The 16,633-nt window shown below is 39.2% G+C and overlaps 4 protein-coding genes across 8 annotated transcripts; 2 read left to right on the top strand and 2 right to left on the bottom strand.

Annotated features, from left to right (window-relative positions):
• Positions 1 to 465: 465 nt before the first annotated feature.
• kti12 (KTI12 chromatin associated homolog) lies at positions 466 to 7,311 on the top strand. 3 transcript variants are annotated; one of them, XR_015865814.1, is made up of 11 exons: positions 466 to 677; positions 1,235 to 1,286; positions 1,374 to 1,426; positions 1,550 to 1,605; positions 1,681 to 1,760; positions 1,829 to 1,988; positions 2,107 to 2,169; positions 4,640 to 4,710; positions 5,202 to 5,293; positions 6,916 to 7,107; positions 7,171 to 7,311. XR_015865814.1 is itself a non-coding variant. In XM_088416334.1 (9 exons), exons 1-9 carry the CDS (start codon positions 527 to 529, stop codon positions 5,341 to 5,343), a joined length of 828 nt encoding a protein of 275 aa, XP_088272460.1. In that variant the 5' UTR covers positions 466 to 526; the 3' UTR covers positions 5,344 to 6,730. The 3 variants fall into 3 exon arrangements, 1 of the variants encoding a protein (XP_088272460.1); XR_015865815.1 differs by having other exon boundaries at positions 7,178 to 7,274; XM_088416334.1 differs by lacking the exons at positions 6,916 to 7,107; positions 7,171 to 7,311 and having other exon boundaries at positions 5,202 to 6,730.
• Positions 4,992 to 7,795, bottom strand: ch25hl1.1 (cholesterol 25-hydroxylase like 1, tandem duplicate 1). The gene is made up of 2 exons (XM_088416336.1): positions 6,946 to 7,795; positions 4,992 to 6,110 (listed from the first exon to the last, which is right to left on the bottom strand). Exon 1 carries the CDS (start codon positions 7,775 to 7,777, stop codon positions 6,953 to 6,955), a length of 825 nt encoding a protein of 274 aa, XP_088272462.1. The 5' UTR covers positions 7,778 to 7,795; the 3' UTR covers positions 4,992 to 6,110; positions 6,946 to 6,952.
• A 470-nt stretch (positions 7,796 to 8,265) lies between these two features.
• Positions 8,266 to 13,334, bottom strand: LOC148422530 (uncharacterized). Of its 3 annotated transcripts, XM_088416333.1 has the most exons (12): positions 12,984 to 13,334; positions 11,910 to 12,508; positions 11,698 to 11,757; positions 11,565 to 11,617; positions 11,337 to 11,481; positions 10,643 to 11,007; positions 10,317 to 10,545; positions 10,125 to 10,239; positions 9,107 to 9,224; positions 8,924 to 9,035; positions 8,746 to 8,858; positions 8,266 to 8,417 (listed from the first exon to the last, which is right to left on the bottom strand). In XM_088416333.1, exons 2-12 carry the CDS (start codon positions 12,495 to 12,497, stop codon positions 8,351 to 8,353), a joined length of 1,965 nt encoding a protein of 654 aa, XP_088272459.1. In that variant the 5' UTR covers positions 12,498 to 12,508; positions 12,984 to 13,334; the 3' UTR covers positions 8,266 to 8,350. The 3 variants fall into 3 exon arrangements, with proteins under 3 accessions (XP_088272459.1, XP_088272457.1, XP_088272458.1); XM_088416331.1 differs by having other exon boundaries at positions 8,266 to 8,858; XM_088416332.1 differs by lacking the exon at positions 12,984 to 13,334 and adding an exon at positions 12,775 to 12,899 and having other exon boundaries at positions 8,266 to 8,858.
• Positions 10,732 to 16,577, top strand: ch25hl1.2 (cholesterol 25-hydroxylase like 1, tandem duplicate 2). The gene is made up of 3 exons (XM_088416337.1): positions 10,732 to 10,770; positions 10,851 to 10,956; positions 14,247 to 16,577. Exons 2-3 carry the CDS (start codon positions 10,911 to 10,913, stop codon positions 14,891 to 14,893), a joined length of 693 nt encoding a protein of 230 aa, XP_088272463.1. The 5' UTR covers positions 10,732 to 10,770; positions 10,851 to 10,910; the 3' UTR covers positions 14,894 to 16,577.
• The last annotated feature ends 56 nt before the right edge of the window (positions 16,578 to 16,633 follow it).

Raw genomic sequence — 16,633 nt, 5'->3', positions numbered from 1 at the left:
AAATTGTTCATGAAATTTTAACGGCTGAAATAAATATATTAGTTATAATGAATACAATTTATTAACATGAAACTGCACAAAGCAGTTTTATTTTAATGCTGTTCTTCTTTTAACAAGTTAATATTGTGTTCCTATATTGAACCGGGCTTTTGTGCAAAGAAAACATTGATTAAGCCAAGTAAATACTTTAAAAAATATATATGAAAGAATGAGTCAAAATACGAAAAAATTCATACATTGAAGGAAGTTTATTGACTATGATGATGTAAAAGCGAATACAGTACCTACAAATGAATGAACAGATAACTTCCATTTAATTTTATTTCATCATTTAATTCAATTTTATAAATATTATATTAATTTAAATAACCTAAATTTCATGTATTTGTTTGACAATTTATTTTCGTCCGGATTTGTTCCGGCCCCAGAGCGAAACAATTTCAGTCATCACATCCGGGTCAGAGTTGAAACATGAAACTCCACAACACTGCTTAGCATAAGTGTTTCAGCAACAAAATCCCAAGTCATGCCTTTAATTGTTGTGTGTGGTTATCCATGCAGTGGTAAAACGCGAAGGGCGGAGGAATTAAAGATATATTTCGAACAAAACACCGACAGAAAGGTTCACATTGTAAGAGACTCGCCCCTGGCCGATGAGAAGAACGCCGTGTATGCAGGCAAGTTAAGCTAACCGCAGCTAACTATTTTTTTTTTTTTTTTATTTTGCAAGAAAATGCTTTGTAATGTGTTTTTTGTATACCGGTTTTGTAACCGTTGGGTAGCTAAATGTTTTTCTAAAATTGTGTGAGGACCTAATGTTATTTGCACTTAATGACGCTGTGAATATAGTTAGGCAAACTGTTAAATTGATAGTATTTTGAATGGAGTCACGTTGCGCTCTCACTGGCCACTTCATTAAATGCCCCAATGTAAAAAAAAAAAAAAAAAAAAAATCTAATGACAATGTTCAACTGCGATAAACTTACACGAAAAGCTATTTAACAATTTATAAATGTACAAATGGCACTTTAGAAAATTAAGTTGTTTGTATCATCTCATTGTTTTAAGGTAAAGGTAATACAATTGTTAAAAGTATTTCGACTTTCGACAATAAAATGGCATTTGTCACGTCTCAACACAACCCGCACGCCAAAAAGAGAATTTGTGGATATGTCTGCAAAATGAAATCCAAATACATTTGTTGTCAGTAAATAAGCAATTTTGCATGTTGCAGATTCTCAAAAGGAAAAACAAGTTAGAGCTGCATTGAAAGCTGAAGTGGAGAGGTCGGTGCTCCAGTGATAGTTTCCTTTTTTTTTTCTTTGTTTCGTTGTCTCTGTCCTTTTTCATTTGTGTGTGCTTTTGTTGTTCAGGAAAGTTAACAAGGAAGACATTGTCATATTGGATTCCTTAAACTACATTAAGGGTAAGGGCTGGAGGATATGTAATTAAAAATGAAACCTGACAAAAAGCAACTTGAATTAGTTGATAAAAGCAATAAATGTACACAAGTGATCTTACCTTGAAAACCACTTTATATAAATTTCAGGCTACCGCTATGAGCTTTTTTGTCTCATAAAACATGCACAGACACCGCACTGTTTGGTGAGTATATTTAAACAATGCCAATTTGGAAATGATTTATTTCAAGGTAATAAGTGAAATTTATTTTTTTTAAAGGTGTATTGTTTGACGTCAAATGATGTGAGCTCAATGTGGAACACCAGCAGAGATGCAAAGGAGCAGTACACTCAGGAGATGTAAGCTAAGACTTTTGCATGTTTTAAAAGTCTTACAAGTATTTTGACATCTGTCCTGTCATCTGTAGCTTGGATGCATTAATTCTGCGGTTTGAAGCGCCGGACTCCAGAAACCGGTGGGACAGTCCACTTTTCAACATCCTCCAAGATGATGCGCTTCCATTTGAAGCTATCGCCGATGCACTCTTCAAAAGGAAAGCACCGCCACCCAATCAGGCCACACAAAATGTAAGGCACTTATTAAGAATTAGCACACAAAAAATAAATGTTTGTCTATGAATGTTTTTTTCTTTTATTGCTACTTGTTCTATTGACGGCCTTAGTTATGTTGTCAATGTGTCTGCAGCAACCACTCTCATCTGCAAACTTCCTGTACGAGTTAGACAAGACCACACAGGATGTGTTAATGGTACGTTGTGGATTTTCTGCTTTCACAATCCATGTGCATGGCTCAGCCAAACCGTTGACCGAAATTAACATGAAAACAATGGACATTTCTGCAATAAATTATAATAAATTATTTATACAAAAAGTAGTGTCAGCTAGTTAGCATTTTAAAATAAGGAAAAGAAAATATTTATATATATTTATTTATATATATATTTTATTGTTGACAGGAAAGAGTCCACATTTTTGGTGGGTTCGAAACTATTAAAATTTCTAGGTGCTTTGAAAATGAGTCAATAGGAGAGTAAAATGATAACTGTAAGAAAGTAGATGACAACTGTAAGAAATAAAAAGTCCCAATTAGGTCACAAATGTTACTTGATTTAACCTTGACATTTTTTTTTTAAATTATCGTATTTACACTGATATAAGACGTACACATGCTTCATTTTTGGGGGACAAAAGTTTGTCCCCCAAAAATGAAGCATGTGTGCGTCCGAAAAATAGAAACTTAAAGATTAGATTAAAAAATATATTTGACACCATTGCCGTCAGCCACATACGCTGAGTTTTGGCGCACAGATATGCATTTTGTACCGGATGTATTTTTACTTATAATAAGTACCATAACGGTACAAGCTAGAGGGCAGTTGTCAGTTGGCTGTTAGCAGCAGCAGTTTGTCTTAGCTTAGGTTGTTACGGCATTATTTTCAATAAAAGAGGCGAGCAGACTGAACCAACGTGCGAGTCTGTCCTTGTTTATGCAGAGGAATATCATTTAAACGGAGAGGACCATAGGTTCTTGTGTCCCCAGTTGATTCGATTAAGTGTGCACTGGTTAGAGAACACGGAAAGCTATTCCATTTGATGGATTAATAACCATGGTCTTTTTGCATATACACGGATGGTGCGCAACTTAGGGTGCAACTTAGTGTATTTATGACAGAATGAACTCGAAACAACTGCTTCGAGCGCATTCAACGTTACACTGGCGAGACGTTCACTGACCACTCACAATGTGGGGAATCTGAAACACACGTAACCCTTAAAAATAACACACTTGAAAATATATCATCTAGGATATGAACACAAGAAATACGAAGAATTTACAAAGATGAGATTTATTGTTTTGCTATAGTTTTTAGATTGTCGCCAAAGTGTTTGTGCTCCCATATACGTTAACATAGAAAAGACCAGAATCTGATACTAAGATTAAGGGTGCGTCCTATATTCGGTGAATGTATTTTCATTCCGTTTCCATCCTGACAGAACAGGCTTGATTACCACAATGGTTCAAGCTCAGGTGGAAGTGGAGCCATTTATTTAGAATGGGGTGACTGACTAGTTAATTAGTATATTTAGTAAAAGCTGGGATGTCAATTGAGGTGCGGAGAGAAAAAACAACCAGTCGTGTTACTTGTGAAGTGTTGAACTCAATGGGGCTCCCATGTTGTTGCACTTGGGCAAGTTCATTTAATTGTTTGTGTTTGTTTTACAACAAAGGCACTAAATGGCCCATTTAGAGTTATACTGTGGCTGAATCATTGACTGATGATGGTTAATGTCAGTGATTAAGGTAGCACTTACAGCGGTTATTCAAATCGTAAAAAGCTCTTTGCTTGTTAACTCATTCACTGCCAGCCCAGTTAAAAAGCCCTGAATGAGTTGGAGGAATATTACATTTATGCCGCCATTTTTAGAAGTAAAGGTTTGATATTGATATTAACTCGTTCAGTGCCATTAACGGCAAAGATCCTTTTTAGCTGGTCTTGCAAACGTATTCACCATCTGCCCACTCAAAATGACAACTATAGCCATCAATGGCGGTGGATGTGTTAATAATTGTCTAAATTGTATTTCATGTACAAATATCTTTAAAAAGACATTTTCACATTTGCGTTTGACGGAAAATGACATCACATGTGCTTATGTCTCAGGTAACAACCAATCACGGCTCAGCTTATGAATGTCACATGACCAAACCCAGAAACGTGGTGGTCATTTTCAGTCGAAAACAAATGTGTATTTGCGTATTGTACATGAAAAATAATGCAAACACTCAGTGAATTGGAAACAAAATACTAACTTTTTACTGCTGAAAATGGCAAATTATTTGAGTATCCCAGAAAAGAAAGCTTTTGATAAAGAAGCGTAATGTGTTTGTAATTCCAGCTACCAAGCCAATAGTGTTGCCAGGATAATGATTAGAAAGCAATGTTTTGTCTATAAATTATCAAATGAAGGTGTCGGACATGTTTGACAAAATAATTCTTATGAATAAAGAGGTATAAAAAAACAAATTCCATAATACAACAAAGTGATTGCTTATTAAAATTATGAACAAATAATATTAGTACTGTACCTACTTTTCATTATGTTTTAGATATGCACTTATAAGCTTTCAATTTCGCTATTTTCTTTGTAGCGTTATGAATCAATGAATGATTTCCTGACGTGTTTTTTTTTTTTTTTTTTTTTTTTTTTTTTTTAAGGCCATTTTTAATGCACAGAAGACAAGTGTTCCTGGAGATTGCATTTCAGTTCCAGGAGCAACCGAGAAAATATCCTTTTTCCAAACAACTCATGAAACATGTCAGGGGCTATTTCGCTCCCTTTTATTTATTTATTTTTTATTTGCCGGACACACCTCATAATTGTGCATTGCCGGCCTAGCATTTTGCTGACTCATCAAGCTCTGCCTCCCGCGGGAGCGGCAGTGTTTGCAATTTGGTGCCTTGTCTGAAGGCTCCATAATGAATAGGAATCTCTTAAGGCAGCTCAATGAAAGGCATGTCAATTGATCACACCTAAAGGTCTCTGTTGTCATAAATTAAGAGCAAATGACACAGTTTAGTGGATTTTATTGGCAGCTGGAAAAGAGTGAAGTTTGATTTAAAACAAGGCTTTTAAAATGATGACTGAGTGATCTGCTTGTACTTTTTAATTGTCAGTCAAACTGATCAACCGAGCACCTGCGCACTGAGGTTTTGAGGTAAAAGGGCAGAAATTCAAATTAGCACTTAATCTGCAATTCCTTAACCAAATGTCAAACATCGAGCTGACAAGGAGCGTCAACATGGCCGAACTGCGCAAATTCCGCCGCCAGTTCATCAGCTACAGCAAGATGCACCCGACAGAGGATGCGGGTCAGATTTCCAACATGTTTGTACAGTATTTAAATAAGAGTCTTCATTGATGAATGTATATCACAGATTAAAATATAAATGTTTTTAAATTGGGAATATTGAATCAGCGTTATTTTAGAGGTTTTGTATTCTGCAAGTCAGTCATGACCATTTGATCCACTCAAAAGCTCCCTTCAGCACTTTGCTCAAGAACACAATGTCCTTAATTCTTTCCAACTGTGTACTTGACCGGTACACAACCTTCTTAAGCCCACTTTTTTTCCCCATCCATTGTTAGGAAAATATGAATGATTGATTTGCTTGTAAAGATTTGGACTTATGTAAGGAGATCATGAGGAAAAAGCGGTTATCTGCTGGTAATGACCTGGAATGAAACATGAGTCAAACAACATGTACTTATGACGACGACTGCTCATATTTGCTAGTATAAATGCACAGGCAAGAACAAATTTTAAGCAATGACTTCATTGTGATACAAAAAGTCTGTGTGGCAGTGGTGAGCACGTCCGCCTTACAGTTCAGGGATCCGAGTTCAAATTTACATCACTCTGGCCTTCCTGGGTGGAGTTTGCATGCTCTCCCCGAGCCCGCATGGGTTCTCTCCGGGCACTCTGGCTTCCACACTCCAAAAACATGCATGGCAGGTGTATTAGACACACTAAAATGTCCTTAGGTGAGATTGGGCACGAAAGGGGTTGTTCGTCTCTGTGTGTCTTGCAATTGTCTGGCAACCAGTTCAGGGTGTCCCCCACCTACTGCCCGAAGTCAACTGGGATGGGCGCCATCCGGCCTGCGACCCTTGTGAGGACAAACAGCTCTAGAAAATGGATGAATAAACACAAGACATAGAGCAGGAATGTACAGTATACTACTGTAGAAGTCGTGGATAGTGTGAAAGCAGCGGCGTAGACTAATTATTTTGGGGGTGTTGTCACGGTGACAACACTTAAGTGAGGTGTGGGCCCCTGGCCACCATGTACTATATGTAGCTTTCCCCATGCACGAAAGCGGCAGCTGTTAGACCGTGCTTCGACGCCACCTTGTGGAAAGATCATCCCGCGATTTTTTTATTTTTTTTGCAATGGCTAGGCAAGTCAGGTTTTGAGATAGAAACGCTGTGTGGTAGCAGTCAACTCAGCTCAGCTTGCTTCTCAATGAACATTTTTTGATAATAGAGGTCTCACTGTTTAATGCCACCCAGATTCAAGTTAAGAAAATACATTTTGTGTATTCAAAAGAACCACATAACTTTGCCTTTGGCGATAGCATCTAAAATATGTGGTGGCTTCACAGCATGCCTGTTGTTTCAATGTTTTATAAAAAATAGAAAACAGACAATTTTAGCATACTTTTTTTTGTCTATTTCTGTTCGGTTATTTTTTTGCACATCTAATTGAAATTTTTGATACAATATTAATAAATTCAAACAATGCTGTATTCTAAAATGTGTGTTTTCTTTGTCTTGTTTTCCGAAAGCATTGAAACGTGACTTGTGGCTGACAATATATTAAAACAAAAAATAGTGCAGCCACACCTATAGACAGACAATACTGACAAGCATGTATTCTTGTTCATCTGCGAAAACTAAGCAATGTTACTGAAGATTGCTCAATTATTTGCAGGAGTTGAATGGAGTCTGCATGATTACTAACCCACAAATCAAAGGTTTTTCCTGAGCGGGACAGCTGTCCCAAAGATTCTGTCCCAATGGCTGAAAAAGGGAGCGTAGTTCCTGTTGGGCCTTTGATGGTGCATATCGTGAGCTGGCGCTCCCCCAAGCAAGCCGTAGGGCACTAGCCGATTGAGGCCCCAAGGTAGGTCATAACCAATGTGGTCCTCCACAGACATCCAGATACTAAGTACCGTTACGCACCAAGTGGTCAGCGGGTGACACTTGAGCAGAATCGGGTCCTGATTGCTCCACAGTCCGACCGTCATCAATTCTGGGATGCTGAGTTGCTCAGTGGACCAGGAGAATGGAGCGGTGTATTCGTGATGGATGGCGTGGATGCATCGGTACAACTGCATGTGCTTGTGGTGGATAATGTGCCAGATGTAGTACTGCGTGTCAAAGACGAGAAGAAGAGCCAGACCGTCCACGAAAACCTCACAAAGTGCGGGGGCTTCCTGAGGCATCGCCGGTGGAGGTAAGATGAACTTACTGACCATCACACTCGGCAGGACGAAGAAAACGTGATTAAAAAGAGCCGTCCAGAAGCTCCTCGCCATCATTCCCAGCGTGGGCCGTCTTCCCGGCTGGATCTTGTACTTGTGAATTGAAGGCACACTTTCTCCAAGTAGGTCCATGACCGCGAAAGGCGCACTGAAGAAGACGTAGCTGGAAAAAGCAAGCAGCACCGGGAAAAAGGGAGAGGAGATGAGAGGCCGGTGGTGGACAAGAAGATGGTTCCACAGAGGCTGCAGGAGATGATCGGAATGGCAAAAGGTGAAAGGATGCAGAGGCACCTCACTGATGTTCAACATCTTGATGCAATGCACTGCTGCTGCTTCTGGGCGCCCGGGCCAGGAAAAATCCCTCTTTTAAGTGTGGAGTTAGGCTCAAAAGGCATTAGTGTTTACACACTCATGCCTAAAAAGATTAGCAGCTCAACAGCATAACACACTGATGTGCCGCAAAACATATAGTCGATAAAGCATCGACTTCAAATAAAAGTGGTGGTCTCCAACCACTCGACCGCGGATATTTAAATATATATATATATATATATATATATATATATATATATATATATATTTAAATATATATATATATATATATATATTTAAATATATATATATATATATATATATATTACACACACAAACACACATACATACATATAAAATACAACATAAATTCTACTTGACTTCCCATTTAAAACGTAAAAACTTTAATTTGCTGTTTTTATTGAGAAAAATAGTTTTGATCGTAAAATGAAACTGGAAAAATATCAAGTCAACATAACACAAAATGATCATTAAAACATGATTTATTGATGCAAATTAGAAACTCATTGAATTTATTTAGGTTTATTTTTTATGTTGACAAAAACCAGGCTACTTCTTTTCACTGGCCTTCTTAGAAATCGTTTTGTTGGTGTTGGCGTACTTCTGCCGATCATTTCTGAAAAGACAATAATACCAAATGAATGTACTGCTAATTGAATCATAATGAATTACAAGCCTATTTATTAAACAGATTCTTCAGTTGCTGTCGACTAAAAATAACATTACTCACCTGTTGGTCATGTGACATTCACTAGCTGAGTTGTGATTGGCTCATACCTGAGCCTTCAGCACATGCCATTCTCAGTCGAAAGCAAGTGGCAAAATGTGTTATCAAAAGTATTAACTGTACGTGAACAATAATTTAGCCATTAAATTAATTATAAACAGAAAAACATTTCACTGCTAAAAATGGCTTCAGTAAGCGGGGTATCCTTTTAAGATACCTTGACATTTTAATTCTGTTCCTGCAGCCCAGTCCTCCCTCCCAGTGGCTCGTGTGAGGGCCTCGGGTCATCATGCTGCCACAGCTGATGCACGGCTTCCCGTTGCTGTACGGCTACAACAACAAAAACAAATTCGGTTTCAGATGTTCCAGAATCATCATGATCACTCCAAGCTCACCTGCTCTTTGGCGCAGTAGCCACAAATCATCCTGCTGGCGAGCTCCATGGGATGGTCCTGGTCCTCATCGTGGCACACGTCGCAAGGGTAAGCCCGGCCGCAACACGGAAACCTTGACGAAACATGAAAGAACACATAGGTCCATATTCTTATGTCGAAAATAACACGGAGCAAACATGATACCTGAGCCAGCGATGGCTTTGCTTGTAATGCTTGCATGCTCCTTTTTCTGGTAGTGGCTTCCCTTTTTGAACTGCTGGATCTCTAACAGTCTTCAAATTCACAGTAGAAGCGCATGGACCTACATATACACACAAAAAATGTTTTGAGACATCTGTCAACTTGAGACAATGTAAATGACAAAAATGTTAATTATGACATCACATATGCTCAGGTAATGAACAATCACGGCTCACCTTGCGAATGTCACATGAGCAAACCCAGAAAACAGTTCAGCAACAGGGGGCAGCGGGAGGAGGAGTGTTTCTTGCTGCATTTATCGTAATGCCCCTAAAGCTCCCACGGGCGCATGCGAAAAATTACACATACTCCCAGGGACTATGTGTTGTTTTGGGGCATTGCAGTAAATGCTGCAAAAACGTTCCTCTTCCTGCTGTCCATAGCTATAATAGACGATTTCCGGGGGAGTGCCACCCCCTCTTGTAATATAATTAAATGATAATTAGACCTACGATTATATTTAAAACATACCGTTGGTCGTTAAGAACACTTTTATTTGCAAGTTTTTGAAATATATATTTGTTTTTAATGAAATGCTATCTAAATCTTACACAGTTTCACTTTAAAATGGCAAAATAAGTAAAGCAACTCACTGAAATGAACTTATAACATTTACATGTACAGTGCCAGTTAGACGTTTGGAAACACTTTCTAATTCACATGTACTCAAACTCATCAGCAAGTCAAATTCACGCTATCAACTCTTGAAAATGCACAGCTGTGAATTGAAAAAACACAACACTGACTTAGGGGGTATTTCCAACTATTTGTGCTGTAAAATAATTTGCCAAGCAGCAAAACTGCTTTCAACATGTGGGAGAAGTGAGCAGTGCACATGTAAGCTCCCTCCCCCACACCCCAGCGTGGGCCAGTCAGACCGTGGTTGTTTGTTCGTACAGTGTAAGATTTTAAATCTTAGCTAATCTGCTGAGTGAGAGAGAGGATATAGGCGCGCTTTCACCTGTTTTGTTGCTGCGCGGTTGAATATATTGGAATCTGGTGCTCTCGACAAACACACTTAGTTTGCCATGGCAGTTTTCACAATTAGCCTCCTTGGTTTGACCGTAGCAAAGGTTCTGTAGAAACATCAGAAAAGAATAAAGATGACATGTTTTCAATGGTATAATGATTCTGCTGTTTGGGGTTTCTGTACCTGAACAAAACTCTCCTGAGAGCAGTTGAGGCAACCCACAGTGAGGTGGCAGTCTTGAAGCACCAGATCGGATGGGACAGCATTTTGAAGGTCCAGGTACCCCAACACATCACTGTAGCGGTGCAGCATGGAGGGTCTGAACCCAGCGCTGATCCTCGCACTGCACTTCTCGCAGTGAGCTATGCAGGTCGTATTCCCGTTCAGCGTAAGGTCCGCCGTCACTTTACACCTGCGGATGTAAGTTCATGCAAGAAGTTGCTCCTCTACCAATCTCCTGAGATTTTTTCCGCGCGTCTCGTAAATGTCATGCTCAAATTCACGGCTACCTGTTGCATTGTAGACAAACAGTGATGTTTAGGCCCACTACGGTGGCCGTGTTCTCTCCCAGCGTCAAGCCGAGCAGCCTCACTTCTGTGCCTCTGCGGACGTCGCTGATCTTAATGTTTTCCACCAGGTGAGCGGCGTCTTCGTCCTCATCCTTTTGTCGCTCTTCATCACAAGCTAAGACTTCCCCTTTGACGATGTCATTTTCAGATTTTCTCGCTACGTCGCCGGCCTCCTCCTCTTCATCCGCATCGTGAGAGTTGGTGTCCGATGGATGATTGTCTGATTTTTCACACACGGTTGCCTGCAGATCCTGGTAGGGTATGAACTGCAGCCCAGCTTTTTCTAACTCCAAGTCCTTTTTCAACTGCAATAAAAACAGAATCAATGCGGTCTTCTGTGAATGCAGACGTAGACATTGAGGACCCCTGTTCTAATGAGAAGTTCTAGCATGCTAACATGTTAGATAATTCATTCAGTGCCATTGACAATTAGACGTCAAATATCCATTTTTACTGGGTTTTACTGACAACTATAGAAGTCACTCACTAGAATTGCAGTAAATGAGTTCATAAATAGCAAAGCAACCTGAGGTGAGAAAGTGTTGAGGCTGATGAACACTAAAAAAAATGGGCTATGATTTAAAAAACAACAAAAAAAACTCATAGGTCCCACTGTGCTAATACCACCACTCACCTGTCTGGCCCCCTCCGTAAAAAGTTTCTCCAAACTGCGATCAAGCCAGCGAAGAAAAGGCCTGAAGAGAAGCTCCACTTTTCCCAGTAAATGATTGGTGGCGTGTTTCGCCTGGAGCCACTCCAGCGATGCTTGCTGCACATACCTACAGTACCAAGCCACAGCAGAATAACTCTTTGAAACAAAAATGCTAAATTGCCACATTAATTGACTGGTTGCTTTTAATACCTTCCCATCGCTTGAGGCAGCTCTTGATCCAATGGTATATCAAGAGTAAATATCTAAAGGGAATAGATTTTTTTTTCATGTCTGCAATCTCATCATATCATTGTTGGGTTAGTATTACAATTACGGTTTTTACCTCTCGTGGATACGTGTCAGGAAAGCTCACCATGATGTCAATTTCTTTCAAATCGAAAGGCTGAAATGAAAGCGCATTCAAAAAAAATTAGTGGCGATTGGAGTGGGATAACTGGTTGAGACCAACTTAGCAGCGCCTTTGCTGGTTGTAACCTAAGTAGTGCACTTCAGTTTTTATTGCGCTTATACATGAGCATAAAAGTAAATAATTACCCAATCTGGATCAGTGGCTTCTACAGCGGCCCTGTAATATGTAACCTTGCCATCGCTTCGCTCTTGAATTATAAGACGATTTTTAGGAAAACGCCTCTTCAGCTGCGTGATCTCAGTGTCACGTAACTGTGCGGCAATGTCCTCCGTCAGCTCACTCAGTTTGACCATCTGGAGGACATTTGGTCGAGGCACAGGTGCTCTCCTTGATCCAGGCTGCTCTGTCGATTCCACGTGGTCTCCCATTGAGGGGACTTGCGGTGGATGCCAGAAGCGGCACCTGCCCTCCATTTTGCAGTGCCCTGACAAAAAGTAGCGGCAGGCTCGGCGTCCTGCTCCTGAGGACGCCTTAGGCTTGGCAGGGAGGACATCACCATCCCTTTCCAGACCCATATTCGGGATGGGTGGGACATCAGCCGTGCAGGGAGTCGTGATTGCGTCTTTCTGGTCAGATCTAGATTCCCCTCTTGTGTGTAAATATTTACACTTGGCCCCAAAATAACAGCGTCTTCCCTGAGAGAAGAAGCGACAGAGCTGCTGTGTTTGACGGACGGCCTTTGGCTCACATGTCTCTCCTCCGCCATTCTCCATTGTTGTCACCCCTGAATTAAAACATTTTGTAAACTCACTGACCTTGCTTCATTTAATGCCCACAAGTATAACATCATGGCTAGCAGATGGCAGCGCAAAAAACAAACAAACAAAAAAGTCTATTAATAATTCATCCACACGTCTACAGTTCAATTTGTGTTAAGTATGTGTCAAAACTCGGTTGTCATAACATCTATTCCCATGTCAATGAATCCCTACTTTGGAGAGGTTATTTCAACGATCATACGATCTAGTATAAAAAGAATGATAAACTCACAATGAAACTTCACCAGCAGTTCAGAGGCTGGTGGGTAACCACTACCCTACAGTAATTTCATTGTGTGGGTAACCACTACCCTACAGTAATTTCATTGTTACAGCGAGAAAAAAAATCCTCTTTGACGCTTTACGTCAAGTCTTTGTCAGTGTATACGTAAGAAAGTAACGTGAGAAAAAAAATAATCTCGGAATGTCTCTTATTCTCACCGTTGGTCGATGTCAGGTTCGATTGCGAAAAGCGACGTCAGAGTGCGCGGCGTGATGGCGTCATGAATGTTTTCTTCTGGGTGTCATTTTGACCACTCACGTAGGGAGGGATATTCTTTGTCGCCATCTACAGCTTGAGTGTATAAATGCCTCGAAGAGAGCAACCCAAAACACATCAATTTTGTCCTAAATGATTTCAAATTGAGAAGCGCTTCGGTCAAAACCAATTAATCAAAGCAACCGTTTCACAAAGATGATTACTTTTTGTAGCAAGAGCTTTGAGAACTCAAACACAAACTATTTTATACGTTGTCTTATTTGCTAGTAACACAACTTCCTGTTTACACCAACACCTCCTCAGATTAACTACGGCGGCCTTTGAAAGACAGTATAGAATTTTCAAGGCAACTAAATATTTTTAATTACTTTTTTCAATCAATGGTAAATATATAGGTATTTCCAAAAAATTTTGGAAAACTTTATAAAAGTAAATTGTTCTATGATGACATAAAAAGTACCCAATTAAAAACTACAAACATACAAACATTTCCTTTATACTTCAGTGTTCTAAAAAACGAATTATAATTAACCTGTGAGAAAATATACACTTGCAGTTACGAGTGCATCTTATATTATGTTAGAAATGTATTTATGGTAGTAATTCAAATAAAAATTTCATGGAAAATCATAGATTTATAAAAGGCAAGAAAATACTTTTCAGAATTCCAATCCCTACTTAATTTTAATGTGAACAACATTTTTGACTTTTTTTTTCTTGCGGATTATTGTTTATGGAGAGTTTTTTTTTTTTTTTTTAGCTGTAATGTGTGATCATTCAATAAAATGATATATTTCACTTCACCGTAACAGTAATATGAATTTGCGCCTTTAAATTGAAATACTGAAATGTTTGCATCTTCAACTTTACATAGTACTTCCTTTGGTACTGAAATGTAACCAGCTCCCTTAAGTATATAAATAATTAGTGCACTTGGCTGTCACTTGAGAGCACACTTGGTATAAAGCATCCACTTGTGGCGGACATCTCTTTGGTTCTGTTCAAAGAGTCATTCTTCCTCTTTGGTATGGCCTTTGCAAGTACAGAACTGGATTTGTGGGGAGAAAACCAGGTTTTGCTTCAGTCTCTATGGGACAAACTGAGAATCAACTACAGAGATTATCTCCGCTCTCCGCTCTTCCCCGTTGTTCTCACCGTCTCGTCCTACTTCATTTTGTGTCTTCCTTATCTTGTGTGCGACATAGCGGGAGACAGGTGGCCACGGGTGCGGCGGTTCAAGATCCAGCCCAGATGTCACCCCACGGCCTCTATGCTGCTACACTGTGCAGGCGTCACCCTATACAACCACTTCTTCCTGGTTCTCCCGGCATCGGTTGCTCAGTGGATGTGGAGGCCGCCCGTGGAACTGGCCAGCCGGGCTCCGTCATTACTGGAACTGATATTTGGAGTCCTTGGCAACCTGCTGCTCTTTGACCTCCAGTACTATATCTGGCATCTGCTGCATCACAAAATACCATGGCTGTATGTCACCTTCCACGCTATCCATCATAAATACTCTGCGCCCTTCACTTTGGCTACTCAATGTCTGGGCGGATGGGAGCTGCTCACCGTTGGCTTCTGGACCACCTTGAACCCGATGCTCCTGAGATGCCACCTGTTGACCACGTGGACCTTCATGGTGTTGCACGTCTATGTCTCTATAGAGGCCCACTGTGGCTACGATTTCCCATGGTCCATGTCGCGTTTGATACCATTCGGCCTGTATGGAGGACCCAGCAAACACGACGTGCACCATCAGAAACCCAACACCAACTTTGCACCACATTTCAGCCACTGGGACAAGATATTTGGCACCCATGCAGAGTTCAGCTTTGTTACAGTGGGCAAATAAGTAAAATTAACAATAAAAATAACAATAACATGCATATTTCTATGATAATTGGAAATCGTGCCTGTTTAATTCCACGGAGGGAGAAGTTAACCATGTTGGAAGTCCTGAAACAAACATGCAAAATCAAATGTCAAAACTTCCTCAAAATCTTACAATGTAAAAAAAAAACCCAGCACACTAGTTCAAATGCTAGATTTTTGTGATTTAGAAAAATGAGACCATAACAAAACCGTTTACACTATTAACGTGACTCTAATATGCACACCTCAAAATGTACCTTTTTGAGAAGGGAATTAAAAATACACCCCTGAGGTAACGTTGCATAAGTGAGTGTACACTCCTATAAGTGAGAATGTGGTTGTGTTCAGAAAAATATCACATTCATGGTCATATTAAATCTGAGTCAGCAAAAAATGCGACCATTTAAAGTGCCTCGGTTTAAAATGATCAGCGCTTAAAAAAATTTAAGTAATTCCCACTACGTCCACATAGTAGCGGTAATGCAGTTATTGGCATTACAAGACGTACTCAAATTACGTGCTATTCATCACAGATCAATGTACGCAAACGTGATCATAGTTGAAGACAAGAAATAGCTAACGTGGGTAAGAAAGTGTATCAATGAAAGAAGTACATTTTTGTCATCACATCAAGGATCACAGTCACAGCTCGCAAGGTCGTTTATTTTGTCAATGTATTAATTATTTAAGTATTTTGTAGTTAAGATGAGTTAGGAAAAAAAGATGGTGTGTATTTACTGGTACAAGTTTGTAAGTTGACGTTACTGTTTAGTATAGTTTATTGGTAGAAATATAAGTAGTACATGTTTATAGATTGATTAGGATGTTACATTTTGATTTTACAGTCGCCTAAGATCGTCTTACATTGCAATGTATTTTTTCCTATTGTCATATATAATAATACTATTATAATTGCGTCATATAGTCTTATTTTTTTTCTTTTTCCGTCACTCAGGGTATGTTCTCCACAAAACTCCAAAAGTTTTAACGTTTTTTAACCGTCAGGTAAAGAGCCCGGACGTCGCTTTTTTTAATTTAAATATTATTAAAAATGTATTTTTAAATTAAACGCATGGATTCAGACTTGCCACAAAGTTTGCAAACATATTTCGGCTGTAATTTTCAACTCAATTGTTTCTCAAAAGATATAGCTTGTAGATGATAAAACCCAATGTCCGTTTCATTAACATACCAGTCAAATTATGGAATAAAAATTCACATTAAATGGTTCTTTGTGTCTATAATAGAATGGAACTCGAGGAAGTTAAAAAAGATTCGGTATTGCAGACGCTTGCATGATCGTTTGGTAGATAGACTGCATTGCTAGAATATTCCTGGTATTGTCCAAATGTTATTGTTTATTTTTTTAGTCTCGTAGTGAGTTTCCATCTCACTTGCACATGTGATGCATTCCTTGCTTTTATATTTAAATATTTGTTTAAGAATGTGTACATTACTATATAAATCATTTCTAAACAAATCCATTCAGTCACGGACTGAACTTGCCTTAATTGTTGTTGTTTTGTCACAATTTAATTCCGTCTTGTTGTAATTAAAGCGATATTGCTGAATTTGATGATTTTTTTTGTCAATTTGGTGTCTAGTCTATTAAGAAAACCATAAGTTACAATAAAAAACAAAAACAAGTTAGTCAGGGAAAATCACCTACTTGTTTGTGCTGTGGTTTTTTTTCATTTATTTTTGGATCTCGCAATAATAC

Source organism: Hippichthys cyanospilos, chromosome 6, assembly GCF_059441005.1.
Source record: "Hippichthys cyanospilos isolate Australia breed blue-spotted pipefish chromosome 6, RoL_Hcya_1.0, whole genome shotgun sequence".
Taxonomy (NCBI): Eukaryota; Metazoa; Chordata; class Actinopteri; order Syngnathiformes; family Syngnathidae; genus Hippichthys; species Hippichthys cyanospilos.
This window is presented reverse-complemented; position numbering and strand designations above follow the sequence as displayed.

Excerpts from the sequence above, each read along its gene's own strand:
- kti12 (XM_088416334.1), top strand. The coding sequence starts at position 527 with ATGCCTTTAATTGTTGTGTGTGGTTATCCATGCAGTGGTAAAACGCGA. Across the intron at positions 1,427-1,549 it reads TTCCTTAAACTACATTAAGG|GCTACCGCTATGAGCTTTTT; the intron begins GTAAGGGCTGGA and ends TATAAATTTCAG. Across the intron at positions 1,761-1,828 it reads GAGCAGTACACTCAGGAGAT|CTTGGATGCATTAATTCTGC; the intron begins GTAAGCTAAGAC and ends TGTCATCTGTAG.
- ch25hl1.1 (XM_088416336.1), bottom strand. The coding sequence starts at position 7,777 with ATGTTGAACATCAGTGAGGTGCCTCTGCATCCTTTCACCTTTTGCCAT.
- ch25hl1.2 (XM_088416337.1), top strand. The coding sequence starts at position 10,911 with ATGGATGATTGTCTGATTTTTCACACACGGTTGCCTGCAGATCCTG. Across the intron at positions 10,957-14,246 it reads ACGGTTGCCTGCAGATCCTG|CGGGAGACAGGTGGCCACGG; the intron begins GTAGGGTATGAA and ends TGTGCGACATAG.
- LOC148422530 (XM_088416331.1), bottom strand. The coding sequence starts at position 12,497 with ATGGAGAATGGCGGAGGAGAGACATGTGAGCCAAAGGCCGTCCGTCAA. Across the intron at positions 11,618-11,697 it reads CTGACACGTATCCACGAGAG|ATATTTACTCTTGATATACC; the intron begins GTAAAAACCGTA and ends TATTCCCTTTAG. Across the intron at positions 11,482-11,564 it reads CTGCCTCAAGCGATGGGAAG|GTATGTGCAGCAAGCATCGC; the intron begins GTATTAAAAGCA and ends TTGGTACTGTAG.